Source organism: Paroedura picta, chromosome 3 (assembly GCF_049243985.1).
Source record: "Paroedura picta isolate Pp20150507F chromosome 3, Ppicta_v3.0, whole genome shotgun sequence".
Classification (NCBI taxonomy): Eukaryota; Metazoa; Chordata; class Lepidosauria; order Squamata; family Gekkonidae; genus Paroedura; species Paroedura picta.
In genome coordinates this window covers 44,276,033-44,296,681 of record NC_135371.1, presented here as the reverse complement: position 1 = coordinate 44,296,681, position 20,649 = coordinate 44,276,033, and the positions used below count along the sequence as shown (strand labels likewise).

Here is a 20,649-nt window from a genome sequence, read left to right as displayed (position 1 = left end):
TTTATGAGTTTTGCCACTTTCTCCATCTCTGTACCCCCTGTACCATCTCCCTACCAAATACTGGGGAGGATTTGTAAGAACGTGACAATCATAATCACTGAAACAAAGTTAGTCTAGTGGGACCTTTAAGAGCAACAAAGTTTTATTCAAGGAATGAGCATTTGTGTGCACACACACTTCCCCAGATACAAATGTCTGAATAAAACTTTGTTGGTCTTGAAGGTTCCACTGGACTCTAACTTTGTTCTGCTGCTTTAAACCATAATGGCTGCTCACTTGAATCAATCAACATCACCATCCTTTCATTCTTATGGGCATGCGTGCTCAGTTTAGATTAACTACCAGTGGAAGTAGTGGCAAATCCTTCCTCTTCGTGCAGTAGCCCCCTGCCCAGCCTTCATATGCGGGGGGGGGGGGGAATAGGCAGGGAAAGTGGCAAAAATCACTTCCAGAAACATTGTTCATTGAAGTCTGAGATCATCATGTGCTTATTCTGCAACAGGGTTTATGTTTTATTATCCAATGCACTTTTCAGTTGCTTGTGTATACATTACATAAGAAACAGTCAATGTTACATACAGAAAACAATTTATTTAACCAAAACTAATTTAAGATCTTGAATTAGCAGTTGCCTTTCAGATTTCCTTCTCCATAGAGATCATATTCCTTATAGAGTATAAATTCTTTCAAGCGATTTGGTAGCGGCAGAAATGTCAGGAAGACAGGACAACGTAGCCGCAAGCGTCCTAAGCACTTCCGGATTTTCAGACGGCAAAGGTGTTTCAAGGGGCGGACGTTTGCTTTAAAATAAATGTAACAATGTAACTGACTTTACAACCCTATCTTGAAAGATAACATTCATATCCCACGTTTCTGCAAGGCAGGTTATAAAATATAAGTATACATAACTGAAAATTGGTTAAATACACTAAGATTCTTCTTAGCTAGATAGTTGATTCCTTTTAATTTTTCAAGGAGCTTTACAAAGTGAAGCAGGACTCTCCACATAAATCCCACAGCAGTGCCAAGGAGGAATTGAAGGCAAGGTGAGAAGGAAGTAAGCTTACATGCATATCCTTTTGTGATAATAAAGACCACAGCTTGTTTATCATGTACAAACCAAGAGGAGTGATGGTGCAGCCTGGGGATGGATCCCTGCATCAGGTGGAAGCCCCACTGCAGGGTCCAAGGGTCAGCAATGATTGTCCTGGATAAGTCCACCCTCTTTTTCCTTGTCAGATCATTCTCTTCCAGTTGAATGACAACCACCTAAGGCAGGCTTTGGTGAAAAACTTCTGTGGCTATAGTGTCAGGGAGAGCTGGCCGTTTCATTTTTCTTTGCCCAAATCAGTTGTTAAGGAAATATAGATCCAGACTAGGGTACAGTTTGTGCTCACAATTTCCCCTTTCTGAGTCACAAACTACTGTGCAACATTTGTCTAGGTCATGTTTCTTAAACAGATTCTCTAAATGCATAAGTTCAGAGTGAAAACTGCTTTCTGTATTCAGAGCCGCATGTGCAGTAGTCCTTAGTGGTATAGGATTGCACATATAGCACCCAGCAAAGGATTAAGTATAGTTTTCCACTAACAGAATTGAATTGAATAGATCTTCTTGTGACTAACACTTTAAGTGAAAAATACTTCTATGAACAGCATACTTTCAGATCCACTTCCTTGTTAGATCTTATAATGATTTGTCTAAGCTGGTAGATTGACTATGGATCCCTTTCCCCCACTGCATGTGATCCATGTTGCCCCAGTTGATAGTGTTATCTGTTCACAGTTACACACAAGTACTCTGAATGCATCACTACAAATACAGTGCAGTTATTGATTAACTATAATAACGGACTATAACAACCAATGAACAATGCAGCTTCAAATGGAATAAAGAGACACTAATCTATACAAGTATTGTAGTGAAGTAAAAAAAGTCACAATGGGTTGAATCCCATCAAAAAGATCCCTGCCTGCAAGGTTCCCTCCCAATTACATCTGCTCTCCTGGGGCACCCTTTCAACTCCATCTCCCAAGCTGCTCCTGGGGGAGCTTCCCATTGTCCATGAGCAGCATTTCAGAGGGAATTTGGCCTACAGAAGTGTCTGCCTAGTGTTTTCATCCTCTGTCTTTTCATAGTTTATTTTGAATATATTGCCTATGGGAAGAACAAAAGCTAACTTGGAGAAGCCAAGAATTCTTGGGCCACAATCACTTGTACTTGGTCTGCAGAAAGCAGTTGTACAAACTTGTTTCTGTGCCCTACAATATACTGATGTAGATAGCCTATGTTATATCATCGAGCTCTGCTTCCTCTTTAACTCAAGATCGATTATAGCCTCCAGCAAAGGATGGGCTAGAAATATAATAATAAATCAAATAATAAATTGTTGTGGCTTTGAGTTATCAAGCCCAAGTATGCTGGACTCAGCCACAACAGCCAGTTGTTTCAATGCTAGACGAAAGGTGAGGATGTTGGTGACGGGAGGACCAAAACATGTATGTCTCTACAGAGCGTAACTATGATTGATACTTACTCAAAATTGTATTGATTTCTGGCCACAGTTTTTGCTCTTGAAGAACACCCTGAAGTTTAGAGCACAGTCTTATATGATCCACATAATCCAGCATCACACGTACTATTTTTCCAGAGAGGTGCTTTAGCCATGCTACAGTTATCACTTCACAGAACTGAGAGAGAGGGAGAAGTTTTTTTAAGACCACAGAATTCAACATTTTATATTATGCGGATTCCTCCAGAGAACGACTCCAATGTACCCAATGTCAGACATCAACAGTGCAATGTAATAAAACTGTCAAACGGTTTACACTGAGGGAAGTGGTTGCCATTTACTCTTTAAGCGTGTATCATTTCCCAAAGGCAAATGTGACAATATAGAGGTTCTTTATCCTTTGCTTCCCTTGGAACACAAATAGTACCTTGGATTTGTTTTTACAAGGGAATACAGGGCAGATGGGGTTACTCAGGCCTTCTGTCTGCCTACCTGTGTTTCCCCTGCAACTCTGCCCTCGTGCTATTTGGAAGGTTTCATCCCACTAGGCAGGCAGGCTTCTGGTTTTTGATGAAAAGTTGTAGGAACTCAGCAAATGGCTGAGTACAGAAGAGGTATTACTGTCACAATCTGCATTTCTAAATCAGCACCACTCCCTTCTTGGGCAGAATAGACTAGGAATGACGAATACAAAAGTACTGATGAACATACAGAGACTTCTGCCATTTCTTATCTATACGAACTAAAAACATTAAGATGTCGCCATTTGATGCTCCAGTTGATATTTGATTTTATAATTTTTACTGATTGTTTTATTAACCGTTGTTACCCACCCTGAGTGTAGGATGGGTGAGTTATAAAAATAAAGATGATGAACTGAAGACATTTTGCAGTATGGAACCGAGTATCCTGTTCTGACACCCCTGCCTCTTCTCATAAAAACCAGGCCCAATTCCACTCCTACCTTGGGGCTTGCCTATCCATATTCCCACAGACCTGGGACCACATGATCACATCTTGCAGGTCTGGATTCCAGTTTGCACTTCAAGGGCAAGAACGGAGACACACCAATTCTCTGGCCCCACAAACATCCACAAATCAGCATCCTGCCTGTACATTATCTCACAGAAATTGTTAAGAACTTCAAAGATTTTACAATTCCCACCCCCTGGGAAACCAGACATTTCCAATGAGACCAAATTGCCAGCCAGATATCCCCTGATCACCTGCAGGCAACACATACCATTCCACATCTGGCAAAGGGCGAAACATGAGCAGAAGCATGAAAAACTCTTTACAATCCCATGACCCTATGGCAAGACAGACTGTGACACTTACCATGTTGTCTTTAATAACTGTAGAAGTCCATCCCTCAAACATGTACTGGGAATGCTTGTCTCCATGAGAACAGTCAAAGCAACGGTCCACATCATACCCATAATTCAGCAACACTCTTAACATGACTTCATCTTTCAGTGTGTACTGCAGAGCTGATGGGAAATGTGTTGTATTGACCCTACAGTAGTAGTTCACATTGGCCCCATGGCAAAGAAGGAGGGTTACAAGCTCATAGTTGCCCATTCTTAAGGCCAACTGCAGACAGTTAACAGGGTCTTGGTTGGGTAAGGCTCCAGCTTCTAGGAGCAGCCGAGCAGAGTTAATATCCCCATTAGAGACAGCAAAATACAAAGCTGACTTCCTTTCATCATCGTAGCCTTTGCGGACTCTCTGATGCAACATGAAATTGGCATCAAAGCCAGATTTGAGAAGGAACTCAAGACACTGAGGGTGGCCTCCTGCGGCTGCTGAGTGAACTGGACTGATTCCACTGTCCTTTATGGCAGAGTAATCTGTCACAGGAACTAAGATCTGTAAAACTCTAGGGAGGAGCAAAACAAAACAACAACTCATCAGAAACTATGCACTTCCACCTCCCCCACCCCCAATTTATCTTTGCAAAGCTCATAAACGGAGTCCACCTTTTCTCACTCACAATAAGTGTCCTCTATAAGCAGCTCTGTGGATAGGCAGGTGACCCGAGTGCTTTGGTACATTGGCATCAGCCCCATAATCTAGGAGAAGTGAGACAGAATCTGGATTTCCTCCTCCAGCAGCTTCAAATAATATAGATGCAGAATCCGATGCCTGGGAAAGAACATTGGCACCTAAGAGGAAAACATCAGCATGATCTAAATAAATACACACCAAGCAGCAACATGAAATTTCTACTGTACTGTGAATTCTAGCTCTTTAGTAAAGAGCTTGGGTGGTGTAAGTTGAATTTTCACCCATTGGAAAATCTTGGTAGTAAGAGATCTCTACTGGAATACTGCAGGACAACTGAAAAGTATACTAACAACAGCTCACCCCCCCCCCCCAAAAAAAAAAAATTGTCCTGTTCCTTTTCCCCAGGCAAACTGGCTTTCCTTCTGATAAACTGATATGGCACCATCTATAAAGTACAGTATACTTTGTAAGGCCTTTTAAAAAACACCTGTCCTACAATTTCACCCAATACCTAACAGTGCCTTTGACATAAAGTTGCTGTTCATTCACTGTCCTTTGATGCAACATATCCTTTCTGGAAGGTCCCTGATGCCGCTGTCTTGCAACGCAGAAAGCTCTCCCCATACCTAAAAGTAACTCAGCATAGCAAAACTCATTCAGCCAACATGGTCATGGTGAACTGGTCATGAGACTGAACTGGTGTAGTGTGCTGCATGCTTCCTTAAAGACTACTAGGAAATTTCAACTGGCACAAAATTCTGTGGGCTGTAGCTTGATGGCTTGTTAAAGCATTAAAACTGTGCCTATTACATCTATTCTTTGCTTTACCCACCTCTTTGTTTTGAAGCACAATTCAAAGTGTTGCTTCTCACCTTTAAAGTGTCTCGTGGCCTAGGGCTTTTATACATTCCCCAAATCATTTGATTTTGCAATTACGTTTTGGGTCATGCCAGACTTCACCTGCCCAGGACCTTTCTGTGGCAGCACCGATATTGTGGAATGACTTCCAGAGGATGTGAGAGGAGCTGGATGGGGTTGCTGCACCTCTGCAAGACTGACCTATTTAAAAGACCTTTAAAAATAACATCGTTCAGTCTGACCTCAATTTATGGGTTATTTATGGGTTTTAGTCTGTTCATTTTTTGCTTCTGTGTTTAGAATAATGTCTTTGTTTTTATTGTAATCCACCTCAAGGCCCTTGGGACAGATATTGAATAGAAAAACGCTGCATCTCCTTTGCTCTGTCTTCCTTGTTTGAAACTATGCTCAGGTTAAACAACCAAGATGTAACAAAAGTCTCATTTAGGCAAGGAGAGAGAGAGAGAGAGAGAGAGAGAGAGAGAGAGAGAGAGAGAGAGAGAGAGAGAGAGAGAGAGATTACCACCCCTCGCATGGAAGATGTTGAGAAAGAGAGCTTCTGTAATCTTTCTTATATCACTATCACTAGCAGGCTCCAGGTGGTAGCATCCATAAGCCAGGTTCGACACAAAGGTTGCCAGTTGCTAATCTTGATTTTAACATACTATTGTTATATACAAGGTTGGCCTTAAAGTCTATCGCTATACTGCACAAATTAATACATAGTTAATTATTGTACTAGAACAGATGTACCAGACCTTAAATCTGTTTGATCTGGTACAACTGTACTAGTACAATAGTACTAGTGACAACAGAACTGTCACACAAAGCTCTGAACTTTGTCTACCACACTAGCACTTTAACAGCCGCCAAGAACTTCTTCTCCCCAAGTATTCCACTTAATCCACCGTGCTTCAGGCAGCCTTGCCACCTTTGACTCAGGGATACTATATTTCTTACTACCCTCCTAGAGAACTTGGATTTTGTTTTTCCTGCCGCTTGACTGTTCCTGACCAATTTACAATTTTTCGATAGAACCTCCCAACAGTTTGACTCTAATATTTAAGGGAGAAGGCAAGCCCCCTCCATTCCTTGCAGTCTTAAACATCTGTGCAGATACTGGTTGGCTTGAAAGGATTTGGTGCTAAGAATTAGCATTCCTGGGGCCTAGTTCTAGATAGAGTATTCCCATCTCTACCTTTGTCTTTCACAGAAGGAATCCTTGACGTTTAAAATGCTGGTTTACAACAGGAAGAGAATGCACCCTCTTTGAAGAATAATCCTATAACATCAATATAGCTAATTCTCAATATGGCCATATCTGCGGATACATAAATCTAGAGATAAAAGGTAAAAAGATAAAGGTATCCCCTGTGCAAGCACCGGGTCATGTCTGACCCTTGGGGTGACGCCTTCTAGCGTTTTCATGGCAGACTCAATACGGGGTGGTTTGCCATTCCCTTCCCCAGTCATTACCATTTACCCCCCAGCACGGGGTACTCATTTTACCGACCTCGGAAGGATGGAAGGCTGAGTCAACCATGAGCCGGCTGCTGGGATCGAACTCCCAGCCTCATGGGCAGAGCTTTCAGATTGCATGTCTGCTGCCTTACTACTCTGCGCCACAAGAGGCTCTAATATAGAGATAGGGGCTATGAAAAGACGACAGATCTTTCAACAAACCTGAAACAGCCCCTAGCAGAAATGTAAAAAAAACCCCAACAATTTTGTTTGGTTAACCTCCCCTAAATAATAAAAGCAGTGCCTGTATACTTTTTTAAAAGCCTAAGTATCCATTGCTATTAGTTACCATATTACTTCCATGTCTCACCAAGGTCAGGCTACACACTACTGTTCAACAGCATCTATCACACAAAAGCCTCCCTGAGCCTTCGGGGAGGGCGGTATATAAATCTAAATAAATAAATAAATAAATTAGGTAATGGCAGAGACAAGATCTGGGAAACCAGGGTGTAAACTGCACGGAGCTTTTATTCCAACCCCAGATCGATTCAGTCCCTGCCCTCTACACAGAATGCGATTTCTGTTTGGATTTTGGGCAATTTTAATTTTCCTTCTGCAGCAAGAAGGATTGATCTGGAGTGACCCTACCTTTATTGTGCGATATCTCAGACTGCTTTTAATCCTGAATATATTCAGAAAATCGCATTGTTTTGAACCTGGGCTCTCCTCCATGGTAGAGGACCCGTGATTGGCTACAGGTGGTCATGTGACAAGCCTGCCTTAAAGGAGAAGCCCCTTAGTTCTCTCAACTTCTGTCAGCCTTGGATTTTTTTTTTGTGCCTTCTTCGTTTCCCCCCCCCTTCAAGAAAAGAAAGGATTTTTTCCCTCCCTCCTCTGACTTCTTGGATCCTCTCCCCCCCGCTTCAAGAAAACAAAGAAAAAGTCTCCATTTGCCTCCCCCCCGTCTTCTGAGCCTCCCTAACCACGTGCAGAAGACTTTCCTGTTTCAATGGGGAGGGGGGGAAGAGGAAGACCCGAGTTCAAAGCGATCTGAATTCAACAGGATTGACAATGGAATAAAAAAAAGTAAGTGCAGACTCTGCCCAGGTTTAAATCCCCAGTCTGTCATGGAATCCCACTGTCATTCTGTGCCAGTCATACTGTGACAGAAATCCTGAAACTTGCTAAGTCACAAGAGTGCCTAGAGTGCCTGGGATCTTGGATCCCGGATTCCATTAGAAAGAGCTGCTCAGTTCCATTCTATATTGGAACCTCTGGGAAGTCTTAATCCCTTTTGGACAAAGGATAATTCAGTTTGGCTCAGACAATCTGTCATGGAAGTTCAGAGCCATTTCAGGTACTTGATGGAGGTGGGACTATACTGTATATGGCTCTGATTAGTAAAAGTAACCTCTGATTTTTCCAATCCCACACAAATCACCATCTCTGATGTCAGTTTGTCATTCTTAGAAAGACTAACTTAGGTCCATTTAACATAAATATCTGTTCATTTGGGATTTTCACATCTTCAGTTTTCAATGGAAACTGAGTCCACAGGAAGTTGAGTAGGAGTTAACAACCCCTTCAACTTCTTGCACATGTTCAGAGGAATCTGCTACAGTGTAGGTAACTTATTCACCTTAGTTAGTTCAACAGCATTGCTTTTCATTTGAATATCTCTGCTGTTTTCACTGTTTACTTTTTCCTGTCTTTTATTTTGAACTTTTTCCCACCTCCCTTTTGAATCCAACTAAACATTTTCTTTTTCCTCTCGTTCTTTTTATACAGGCTTTTTTCGGGGCTTTGCTATTTCTCTGGGACATTTCTCTTAATCTCATCCCCCTATACTTGAGTGCACAGGTCCTGACGTGGGTTATAAGGCATTTTGTAATTGTTCTAATACTATGCTGAAAGACTGCCTTCTTAGTGGGTACATCTAGGTATTCTCAGGTGGCTGAGGGGTAGCTGCTGGTTAATAAGGTGCTTTCTAGGAACCCTTAGTCTGCAGAAGTTTCCCAGTGAGGAAAGGCACCATTTCCCCCTTTCTACCGTGAGACATGCATTTTCAGCGTAACCTACTACACAAGGTTGTTTTAAGGATAAAATGAAGGAATGGAGAATGATGTCAGCTGCTTGAGGTCCCCATTGTGGAGGAAGGTGGGGTATAAAGGAAATAAAATAAGTACGGCTGAAGATGAGGGGGGGGGGCAAATAAAAGGTAGGTAGGTTGGTATGTGGGAAGAAGAGGAAGAAGGGAAAGGGAGAGATGATATGGGGCTGCCAGGAAGAGGGAGTGGAGAGAGTGGATACATGGGAAAGTGAGGTCCCCTTCACAAATTCTTGAGGGTTCTCCACCATGATACTGGGCCGACACGATGCAACACGACCAGAATTTTCCCCGGCAGGAGATACCTGGGGGAGGAAATCTGAAGTCAGGAAGGCAGATAAAAGAAGGTTGGCTAGTGGATGGGAAAGATGTAGGAAGAATTGAAAGAGTATGAGGACTTTCAGGGAAAGAAAGAGGAAGTAGTGTGAGGGGAAAATGCAATGCTCCCTGCAAGTCCCTCACTTGTACTTTTCTAACAACCAGCAACTCAGAATGTTCAGAATTTAGGCTAGGGCATGCATTGCATTTTCAAGTTACTGTGTGGAAGTTCTCACCTTTACTTAATAAGATTTCCAGAATTTCTGTATGCCCATTCTGTGCTGCCAGTGCCAAAGGAGTGAGGCCATATGAACTCCGTGGATCAGGGTCTGCTTTAGACCAAAGCAGAAATTCCACCATGCCTTTTCTGCCAAGCTTGGCTGCCTCATGTAAAGCTGTTCTCTTGTTGACACACTGCAGATTGACTTTGGCACCAAATTGAATCAGCAAGGAGGCAATTTCATATGAGTCATGCTGAACAGCTGTGAAAAAGCAGGTTGGAAAGAGGTGCATTTAAATTATTCAAAGATATTTAAATGAGATACCTATTCTGACCATGTAGCCAGACCAGGATATCCCTTCACTTATCTGTCTATCATGTTATTTATATACAATAAAAGGTCATACAGCACTGCAGAGGGCTAAAGTTAGAACCAAGCTGCTGGCCTATTTGATTTACCAGTTATGACCACAGGACCTTTTACAGGGATCTCCAGAATAACAAAAACTTCCTTGTTTTTCTTCTGCATGACAAAAGGGAAAAATAGCACCCAAATGACAAGCAGCATGAATCAACTTGAACAGGGCTGGAGACATGAGAAGAAGCTACTGGAGTTGTTCTTAATGGGCAGCCAGCAGACCTGACCCAAAGTGGGGTGGCCATTCTGCTCAGCAAACCTGGAAGCCTTCCTCAAGCCCTGGCTGGGAGAAAGGCTTCACCATGTTGCTGAGCAGAGTGGTGGGATCCGCCACCACAGGATTTTCATTATAAGAGAACATACAACCCTTTTTTGGGCAGTCAAAAACATCCAAAAACATCCCAAAACAAAGACTTCAAGAAACCTCTCCTTTGCAAAAGGACAGTCTCCCCCTTGGTCATATTGTCAGCTGACTCAATTAGGAGAGACCTAGCACCCAGTCCCAGAAAGGCGCATGTCTGAGCTCCAATCTTAAAGATGCAAGTGGGCAAACCAGTGAGATCCTTAGAAAAGTCTTCTGGTTCAATTCCAGCCATGCTATTTGTGCAACATTATTTTATCCTAAATCTGTTGACTCTGGAAACAAGAACAGATTTGAACTCTATCACCTTGTTTACCTATAAATAAAGGAGAGTCTCCATCTTCATTCTTAATATCAGGGTTAAAGCCATTGAGTAGCAGGAAATGGACGTTTTCCATAAGACATTTATCCACTGCTATAAAGAGAGGAGTCTCTCCTTTGACATTTGTCTTTTGCCACACAGTGGGATCTGAGGCTGAAAGATGATCATGAGAAAAGGACAACTGTTTCAATACCAAGTGAGCATGCAAGGTGGGTTTAATAAAAATGCTCAGAGCATACTGAGGGCTTTACCCTTCAGAGTTATTTCTAGGATACGTTTGTTCAGTTGGGCTGCAGCTTCATGTAAAGGAAAGCAGCCGTGTCCATCTTGTTCTTGAAAAGCAGCACTTTGGCTAATCAACTTAAGCAAAGTCTCTTCTTCACCTGTTAAGTGCACAAATTTTTAGAATAAGACAGTTGAAACATCTGTCTAGAATAAGACAGTTGAAACATCTAATAAGCTTGACAGGTTCACACTTTCATATGAACTGCTTGATTCCTCATCATTTATTTGCTTAATGTCATTAATTGGCCCATTTTCCGCTGCTATAATTTCTTCCTTGGTTTGGCTGATTGTCGTATGCGTTATATATATTACTAGCAAGAAAGCCCATTGCATTCAGGAATGCAAAGGGTGCTAGTGGGTATGGTGAGCAAGAGCGGGTAAAGGGGGAGATGTACTTGAGTGGGTGGAGGCGTGCGGGGCGTCGGGGCCAGAGGCTGTAGGGATGGAGTGGCAGAGGTTGACAGGGTGGGCACCACATGGGGCAGGCCACACGCTGCCGCCTGGCTGGATGGGCGGCGTGGTCTGGGAGGAAGCAGTTGTGCAGGTTCGGTGGGTGAGGGCCCCGGCGGTGGGTCAACAGTGCACAGTAAGGCTCTGGCGACGAGGCAGCGAGATCCTCGCTGCCAGGTAGGCTATTGGGAAGCACATCAGAGGGTTTCAGGGCGCCGTGCAGCGCTGAAGCTGTCGGTTGGCTAGCCTGCGGGGCCACCATCTCCAAGGCTAGCCTGCTCGTGCAGCCACGCAACAGCAGCCAGCAGCGAGGGGTGCGAGCGCTGGAAGTACCCTCCTCGCCACCCAGGCGTTGTCTGGCGGTGAAGGTGAGCGAGCGGCTAGCGCGCGCATCATGGAGGCAGGTGCTGTAGGAGCCGTCCCAAAAGCTGGGCGCGTCCGGATTGAGCCACTGGAGCGGCGGAAGCACTGGATGGACAGGGGCTTCCTGTCCCGGACAGCACCCGGACAGTCGGCTCCTGACCTGGACAGCACCAACCAGATGGCCCTTTCAGAAATATAAGAGGAACCTGTGGTAAGGATTATAGCTTAACAATTGACAGAGTTGTAAATACATTAATTTTTGTTTATTGATTTTTAAAGAAAAATAACTTGCCCTGTTGTACCTTTGCAGGCCTAACTTTGGAGCCAATGTTAAGTTTCATTTTTATCCCAGTACCCTCCTCGCCACCCAGGCGTTGTCTGGCGGTGAAGGTGAGCGAGCGGCTAGCGCGCGCATCATGGAGGCAGGTGCTGTAGGAGCCGTCCCAAAAGCTGGGCGCGTCCGGATTGAGCCACTGGAGCGGCGGAAGCACTGGATGGACAGGGGCTTCCTGTCCCGGACAGCACCCGGACAGTCGGCTCCTGACCTGGACAGCACCAACCAGATGGCCCTTTCAGAAATATAAGAGGAACCTGTGGTAAGGATTATAGCTTAACAATTGACAGAGTTGTAAATACATTAATTTTTGTTTATTGATTTTTAAAGAAAAATAACTTGCCCTGTTGTACCTTTGCAGGCCTAACTTTGGAGCCAATGTTAAGTTTCATTTTTATCCCAGTCTTTTGTACTTTTAATGCATCTTTCCTAACATGGCAGACATCTTTGGTTGCCTTTTCTGCTTCTTTTCCCACCTGATATTTTTTCAGCCAATTAGAAAGAAATTAGAGCAGCATGGGGGAAAGGATCCCTAGGTCCCATCTTTTGACCATTCAATTCTGTACCTAGCCAGATGGCTCCATTCTTTGACCCACTGAGCTCCAGGTATTGATCTCTCTCTCCCTGGGTCCAGGGGTCCTATGCAGACTTGGCCTCTTGGTGGACCCGCCCTTTTTTAGATTTTTACAACTGGTTAATTTAAGCTGATCAGTACAAGATCTGAGTGATGTGTTTGATACCCCACTTAATCCCAGAGAGAATCCAAAACAGATACTGAGTCTGAGAAAAGGCGGATTAAAAGTTGTAACATAAATAAATGAATACTTAACTGTCCTAATGGCAGTGGTTATCTTTCTGTGATTTGAACTTGTAGCAATATGAAATCTACAATGAGAACAAATGATAATTAAAATTAACCATAAAATAATTATTCCCCCCACCCCAAATTATAAATCCAACATGGAAGAAATGATCCAAGTGGGAAAATGGATTAATTACATTTTCCAGTGAGGAAGACATTTTACAGTGCTCTGAACTAGGCCTCTTTATATTGATACCTTGATTCTGGTTATATAGGGAACATATTGTGGAAGATTGCCCCACTGTTTATTTTTTCTAGGAAGGTTACCGAAAGCTTCTCCATCAGTTTCCAGTCTCAGAAATCAATTATTTTTGATTAATTTCTAAGTCATATCTCCCTGGTCTTGATTGATGTATTAACTCCAGAGCATCCAATAACATTTAGCAGCAGTTAGTTCTTTGTTACAAACAGGATGGAAGAAGACATGTAGATGTTACTGTGTAGGTTGCAAACAAATAAGTAGGTCTGACTAAGCTTTGCAGCCTCTGGAGCGTCTCTCAAATAGAGCCAAATGGCTTGAAATGATAGACGGCCTTGTGAAACACTCTGGTCACTGTTCCAGGCAAATCTTTGATACTATATCCCAAGTAAACATGCTTGAGGTTAGAAAGTTTTGCATCCAGTGATCAATATAGAATATTTTATTCAATAAGAAGATACCAACAGCTAGAGTCCTCTGTGTCAATGTTGCATTACAGAAAAGCAGTCTGTAGGAGCCATAAGGGGACATCATGCTCCATCAAATATATACCAGCTTCCTCCTAAATTCCAAGCTTACATTAAAAAAAAAATAATGCCCTAGCCCTTTTAATTGTGCAGACATAAAAGAAAATGTGCCTGTGAACATAAGTATTTTTCCTGAGTAAAAAAGTGATACTACTTTCCAAAACCCATCTCTGACAGGACTGGGATGGAGAACCACAATGCCCAGAATCCTGTCAGCACAGCACAGATATGCTCTACTGTTTGGTCAACTTGTTGCTTACGTCATCTGCTGACTCATTCTCTCCGCTCTCACCCTCCCATTCCCACGGCTGGTGCCTTTGCTGAACCAAAATAGTTTCAACAAAGCACTAGATATTTAAAGATTAACAACCTTCCTCTATGAGTTTAAAACATTATACATTTTTGATGTTGGTATTATATTTTTATTCAAGTGTGGACTGTCTTTGACTTTGGTTTTGATTAGGCATCATCTGATTACACATTTAGTAAATGAACTGCCATATGAAGCAGAATAAGCCATTATACTAAAAAACAAACACCAAACTACTACCTCCCCCTATATCTCATCTACGGAGAATTCAGCATCTAGTGGTATCTGAAGCAAAAGCACACAATCTTAGCTACATAGCAACATTTTAAATTTCAGCAGAAGCATTATGTATAGCCCCGGAGAATGGGTACACGACGCAGCTCTATTGTTAAAGCTAGTCAGGGAGACAGTCTGGAAAACACACATCAGCTGTTCTGAAATTAATGAAACAAAGTTGGAGTCCAGTGGCACATTCAAGACCAACACAGTTTAATTCCGCTTTTGTTTGTAAGTATACTTCCTCAGATACACTGAAACAGACTTCCTCAAGCCTTACACTTACATAGTGTAGGGGGGTTAGTTGCCAGGAAGGGCTAGTTAGGCAAAATGCACAAGTAACTGAGTGATAAGTATAGCTAAGATTGAATTACAGCATTTGGTAAAACAGGTGAATAGTAGCAAATTAGTATACAAATAACAGAGGTAACAAACTGTGTGTGGATTATTTCCAATACAATCATGATCCCCTGCTAATAGATGCCTCAACTATTCACCTCATCAAACATACAAAATGGAAGAAAATATACATCATGAACAGTTCAGAGCAGCTAGTTCCAGAGTTTAATAGGAATCGTGGACTTCTTTATCCTAACATTTCATAGCTAATATTACCAGAAAAATTCCATACCTGTTGTTCTCTGCTGTGGTCACCATCTCACTCTTTTGCACATCCTGCAAACTTTGTTGAATGACATATTGAGTAGTGATGTCATCATCAAAATCATCGTATGCATTTGCAGTGTGGTACATGTTAAAACCACATAGCTCGGCTCACAATACAAGGCGGAATGATTGTCCTATGCTTGGAATGCAATTTCTTCTAGTTTTCAAGAAATATCAATAGCTAATTGACAGAAATATAGAACGTTAAATGAATATAGGTTGTCATATACAGCAAGAAAGGCAATACATACATGTTGCAATAAATAAAACAATAATGACCTATCATATTGTATTTTCTAGGCAACAAAAGCAGAGATTTAAACAACAGTTAACATATTAAATATCTGTAGTTTCATTTTGATTCAGTAACAAAAGTTCAGTTGTAGAAAAAAATCTAGTGAGAGTCCGACTATCACAGGGTATGTGGAATATATCCCTGCTCTGGAACCCCCTGGTTCTGGCCCCCTCCATCTGTGTCACAGACACACACACACACAGACATAAGCTCCTCCCCCCACTCTCCACTTGCCTTTTCACCTTAACTCTCTCTCTTAGTTTCTCCCCCCTCCTTCCCAGATAAACAGACAGGTAACATACCCAGACAGACTCCTTCTCCCGTCTCTTCCACTTAACTCCTCTCTCTCATCCCTCCCCCTCTTAGATGGATAGACACACAACATACCTGGACAGACTCCTTCCCCCTACTCCCCCCATGCTTCTCCCACTTACCTCTCCTTCCTAGTCCCTTCCCCCTCCCTCTCTGACACACATACACACACACCAGGAAGACTCCTTCCCCCACACTTACCTTTTGCAGTGGCTGGCAGCCTTGGGAGGGGGGTCGTTCAGGGTCCTGGCTGCAGCGCCGATCCCCCATCAAAGCTCAGAGCTGGGCCTCACTTTTCTGGCACCACTGGCAGTCTTCCAAGGCTGCTCCTGCTCTCTGGAGGGTGGGAACAACCTCAGAAGACTGGCAGTGGCGGTGCCAGAGCAGCAAGGACCAGTACTGAGGCCCACGTCGCTCTGGTTCTGCTGCCGCTGCAGAGTGTCTTCTGAGGTTGCTCCTGCTCCCCGGAGGGTGGGAGCATCCTTGGAAGACTGGCAGCAGCGCCAGAGCAACAAGCATGCTTCAGTGCTGGGCTTCGCTGCTCTGGCACCACCTCCACTGCTAAAAGCCATCTACTGGCGTGCTCCCTGAGGCAGGACAACGGACATCTTATCTGTTATCATTTCCATTATAGGGACCACGCCAATAGATGTGTTCCACATCAAAAAGGGTCATATCCAGCATGATGAAGATGACAGCTTAAGACCAATGCAGGTACTGCCTTTAGCAAGAACAAGACCATGATGGAAAACATCAAAATGACAGTCTAAACTGGAATATTATGAAATGGCAGGTGAGGTTAAACACATTTTTAATATCATCACAAATTATTGTTTATCAGTCCTTGACTTCTGACTTGGTAAAGTAAGAAGTGCAAGGCTGATGAACAGAAATGAAACAGAACATTATCTATACAAATTAGAATGCCCTACGCACACCAGGAGGCTTTGGAATGTTCAAGACATCCCCCATCATTGCTGCCCTGTCAGGGGGCAGAGAAGGCTCCCTATACCCTGAAGAGGTGAGGTGGGGGGGAGGAGCCAGCAAGCACCTCTCCGGATTGAAGACTAAATGACCTATTCCTCTATACTCTTAAAATACTAATAAATGTAAAGAACAAATTACCAAAAGAATCACTGTTCAGAGCAGAGAAACAAACGATATACGAAGGCACCAATCCAGAGTCCTTTCACATTTTTCTAGCACCCTAGGTATAGACTCCTACCCACTTCCCCTTTTTGCAGTTTTCACTGCCCTGTATACCCTCTACTTATTACTGTATCCAGGAACTAGACTTCTCAGAGCCCAAGGGTGGGGCACTGTTTCAGAATAAAACTCCCCAACATTTAACTTTATGAATAAATATTGCTACATAAAGTCAGCCAACCAGACTGGGATCTATTACTGTTAGACAAGCACTGACATCTGCTGTACAGATCTGGTTACTTGTATAAACACGAACATTTGCTTTGCACATTGCAAATATTGTGATCCCCTCTCCATGTTATTCAGCCAACATTCCCCCTCAAAAATAGTTTCAGGATTGCCCTGTTCATATATAACTCACAGATGTTTCTATCAGTGCAATCCTAAATTGGCGTTACTTTCTAAACCCATTGACTTCAATCTACTAGGAAGGGTACAGCTCTGCTTAGTAAGGAACTGAAAAAGTATTGCAAACAGTTTAAACCAAGCAACATACTATAGACAAATGTCATAAAAAATGTATCTCAGTACTAAATATATTTCTCCACAGGATATTATTATATAGTTCAAATTAAGCATATAAGCAAGTAGACCTGTATTACAGTTGAAATGCAATCAATAACATGCTACCAGTACAAGTATTTTTGCAATATTTTCTTCCGTTCACTTTTGCGGACAGCTTCCGATTATTATTAACTTTTTAATAAAAACGACTGAAGACTCGACAATAAAATAAATTATTCTCACCTTTCCTCCATGTTTGAACCAGAGAAGATCTCATACTCTAAGCAAGTGATAAAACTAAGTGCAAGACTCAATGTGTTGAAAAATGATCTGTGTTTCTTGCAGAGATCATATCCACTAACAACTTACTATAAATACCAGACCATGAGATTCTGTTGACTGCTGTTTTCTCTGTGGCAAGATAGGAGCTTCCATGAGTCACTGCTCACGTCTTCCCATACAGCTAGAATGTGAGTTCATCTGTCCTTGTATTGTGAATGATTTCAGATGCCAAATGACTAGGCAGATGACAATAGCAGCCTTGATTGGATTAGGTGTGATAAGCAGAGAGGCAATAATTGTGGAGACATCAGCATTCCTACATCTACTACCCCTCTGTATCTTACACCTAATCCAAATTTCTCACAGGTGACAGGTTCCTGGTATTAGGTGGTCCCCCATGGATAGTAGTCTGGTGGGTAATTGACACTGTTGAACCCTCTCTACTTCCAGAGTGTGTGTCATGGCTGCTAGTTTGCCCTAACCATTATCTTTTGTATTTGAAGTTTCTAGTTTTTGCATAATGCCTGCATTGATTCTGCCACACCCACACTGATGCTCCTGCGTCCGGCTAGTGGTGGTAAGGTGTTTAGACCACTATGATACAGCAACATGAAAGCAAATTTCAGCATGTTGATACCACTGCACTAGAAATAAAAGAACATAAATATGCTACAAAGTACATGCACGGTGTAATAACTGAGTAGGCCACTGTTCACATGGAATAAGACTGTCAGGTGACAGAAGAGGCACACAGTGTTGTGCACATCATGACAACACTTCTGGGGAAACCCAGAAATTATGCTGGGTAGCTCTAAGTATTAAGAGTTAAAAAAAAATCTCTTTAAGAAACCACAAATGGTTCTGGGTACCAGAGGCCTTGCAAAAAGAAAAAAAGAGCCAATATCCTTAACTGCATGAAAACTAATTATTATATACTGTGCAAAAATCCCAGTAAATTGTACGTTTCTGAATATAGTATTGCAATTCTATGCATTTGCTGTCCCTTTAAGCATTTGGCTGCTCTGCTCGCATATAAGATGGGCTGACAATTCTCCTTTATCTTGGCTTTTTTGTTATCACAGCTGTACATTGAAAACTGAATCCAATATTTTTAGAATTCTGTGGGTTTTTAACCTTCTGTTGTCTTCTTCCCCCCATACCTTTGTCTCAAGTAATGGATTTATATTTTATTTGTTACAGATTTATGATTTAAATGTTTGTTTTTCTATGATTGGCTGATATAAACAATGTTATTTTTCTGCTACAATGAGATTGCTTAGATGTTATACCATGCATATTTGACTCTTGTCTTTTATAGCCAGAAGACTGTCAATTATTAGTGCATTTCCACACATCTTTAAAAATAGTGTTATGCCAGATTAGTGGTGTAATGCTAAATAAAATTGCGCCTCCTGGCCTCTCCTCACCTTTTTTGCTGTCTGCTTTTCTCTGCTGCCATTTTGTGCTTATTCCCTTCCACAAGTGCTGTTGGAAATGGCGGAAGAGAACAACATGAAATGTTGGAAATGGCGGAAAAGAGCCACTCTCTTCTGCCTGTCAATCAAGCCAGGCAGCCAATCCCCTTTCCCCATGCTTTAAAGGGCCTGTGATGCCCGCTATTTTTTTAATCAGTACTTCTCAGTTGAAACGCCTGTGCATCTAATCATAGATGCATAGTGCTTCTTTATTGCCACCCCTTATGGAATCACGAGTCTTGCTTCTTTTAAAAATAAATCTTGTTCCTGATTGCGGCAGAGGGAGGTAGCCTGGAGAGGCATGTTTTGTGCTACAACATTGGGGATTTTTTTTTGCCTTTGCCTGCACGAATGAAGGTCTATTTGTTGTTCCAGGCAGTTTACTTAAAAAAAAACTCTGTCCCTGGGAGAAGGTAAAGGGAGGCGGGTGTGAGGGCGGGACATTGAAGGCGGAGACAGCATTTCTTCGCCTCCATACATTTTTTTTGCTGGTGGCCTGCTGGTTGCTCTCTGGTAGGTAGCACTACATTTGTTGGTGAATCCACTTTTGGGGATTCACCAACTAGCACTTTAAAATAGTGGATATAGCTGGCCAGTTGCTGCTTGGACGCTGGATGTTGGCCACATCATGTGGAGGAACCTCAATATAACGACTACTAACGGTAAATGTTTTTATTAAGGATAATAACTTTTTTATTTTGGGTGTACTCTGGTTTTCAACACCTATTGTAGCTCTAGGAATTTCTAGAAATTCTATGGTAGATCAATAGGTTTTTTTTAATTCCTAAAGCTACTTTACATCACTTCCATGTTTGCCCTGAACATGATATCACAACACATGTGATGCCAGCATTTTTTTGAAAAAATTCTCCTGTCTTTGCTTGGAGCAGCAATGAGGGTAGCTGTTGGCAGACCTCTCATCAAAACAGGATGCCAAAGAATCCTAGCATAGAAGCTCTACATATCATATGTAGAGGCAAATTATTTGTATCCATTTCAGTCTATTTTCACACCTGGTTTTCCCATTTAAAATGCTCTGGTCATCTTGATAATCTCCATTAGGAAAAAAGGAGCATAATCATTGATCTTTCAGTGACTGAGTGTTACTTTTAAAGCCTTAATGGTCTGGTACCAGAATATGGAAAGACCTATGTGCTCCCCAATGAGTCAGCCTACCAGTTAGATTTGCATCAAAAGCCCAGCTCAGCGTGCCCCAGCTTCAGAAGAAAAATGAATTGTGGACAGAGATGATTATTTTTGGGTACCAAAACTCATAGAAAAAGACCCAGCCACTTCGGAACTTAAGAAAGCCTACTTAGTGTAGTGGTTAAGAGCAGCAGCTTCTAATCTGGCAAGCCAGGTTTGATTTCCTGCTCCTCCACATGCAGTCAGCTGTGTGATCTTGGGCTTGTCACAGTCCTGATAATTCTGTTCTCACAGAGCAGTCCTGTCAGTGGTCTCTCATCCCTACCTACCTCACAGGGTGTCTGTTGTGGGGAGAGGAAGGGAAGGCAATTGTAAGCCACTTTGAAACCCCTTCAAGCAGTGAAAATCAGGGTATAAAACTCAACTCTTCTAAAAACCACTTATTTCAATAGGAGAAACAGCCTCATGCTTAATTCTCCCTATTGAAATCAATGGGATTTTAAGTGACTTAATTTTAGTTGGATTAAGCACATGCTTCCCTTAATTCACATCTTCTTCTTCTTCCCCAAA

General features: G+C 42.4%; 1 protein-coding gene across 3 annotated transcripts; it reads right to left on the bottom strand.

Annotated features, from left to right (window-relative positions):
* Positions 1 to 488: 488 nt before the first annotated feature.
* On the bottom strand, positions 489 to 20,484 carry ASB14 (ankyrin repeat and SOCS box containing 14). Of its 3 annotated transcripts, XM_077325491.1 has the most exons (11): positions 17,420 to 17,515; positions 15,668 to 15,802; positions 14,825 to 15,040; positions 12,853 to 12,904; positions 10,839 to 10,974; positions 10,582 to 10,740; positions 9,503 to 9,748; positions 4,506 to 4,677; positions 3,851 to 4,391; positions 2,537 to 2,690; positions 489 to 800 (listed from the first exon to the last, which is right to left on the bottom strand). In XM_077325491.1, the coding sequence occupies exons 3-11, from the start codon at positions 14,944 to 14,946 to the stop codon at positions 622 to 624; spliced, it is 1,761 nt and encodes a 586-aa protein (XP_077181606.1). In that variant the 5' UTR covers positions 14,947 to 15,040; positions 15,668 to 15,802; positions 17,420 to 17,515; the 3' UTR covers positions 489 to 621. The 3 variants fall into 3 exon arrangements, with proteins under 3 accessions (XP_077181606.1, XP_077181605.1, XP_077181607.1); XM_077325490.1 differs by lacking the exon at positions 15,668 to 15,802 and having other exon boundaries at positions 17,420 to 20,484; XM_077325492.1 differs by lacking the exons at positions 12,853 to 12,904; positions 14,825 to 15,040; positions 15,668 to 15,802; positions 17,420 to 17,515 and adding an exon at positions 11,988 to 12,843 and having other exon boundaries at positions 10,839 to 10,970.
* Positions 20,485 to 20,649: the final 165 nt, after the last annotated feature.

Bases quoted from the DNA above. Each gene is read 5' to 3' on its own strand.
- ASB14 (XM_077325490.1), bottom strand. From the start codon at position 14,946: ATGTACCACACTGCAAATGCATACGATGATTTTGATGATGACATCACT. The intron at 10,975-12,852 runs ACAGTTAAGTAT...TTTGTGCACTTA, and splicing joins AGATAACCACTGCCATTAGG to ACAGGTGAAGAAGAGACTTT. The intron at 2,691-3,850 runs GTAAGTGTCACA...CCTCTCTCTCAG, and splicing joins CAGTTATTAAAGACAACATG to TTCTGTGAAGTGATAACTGT.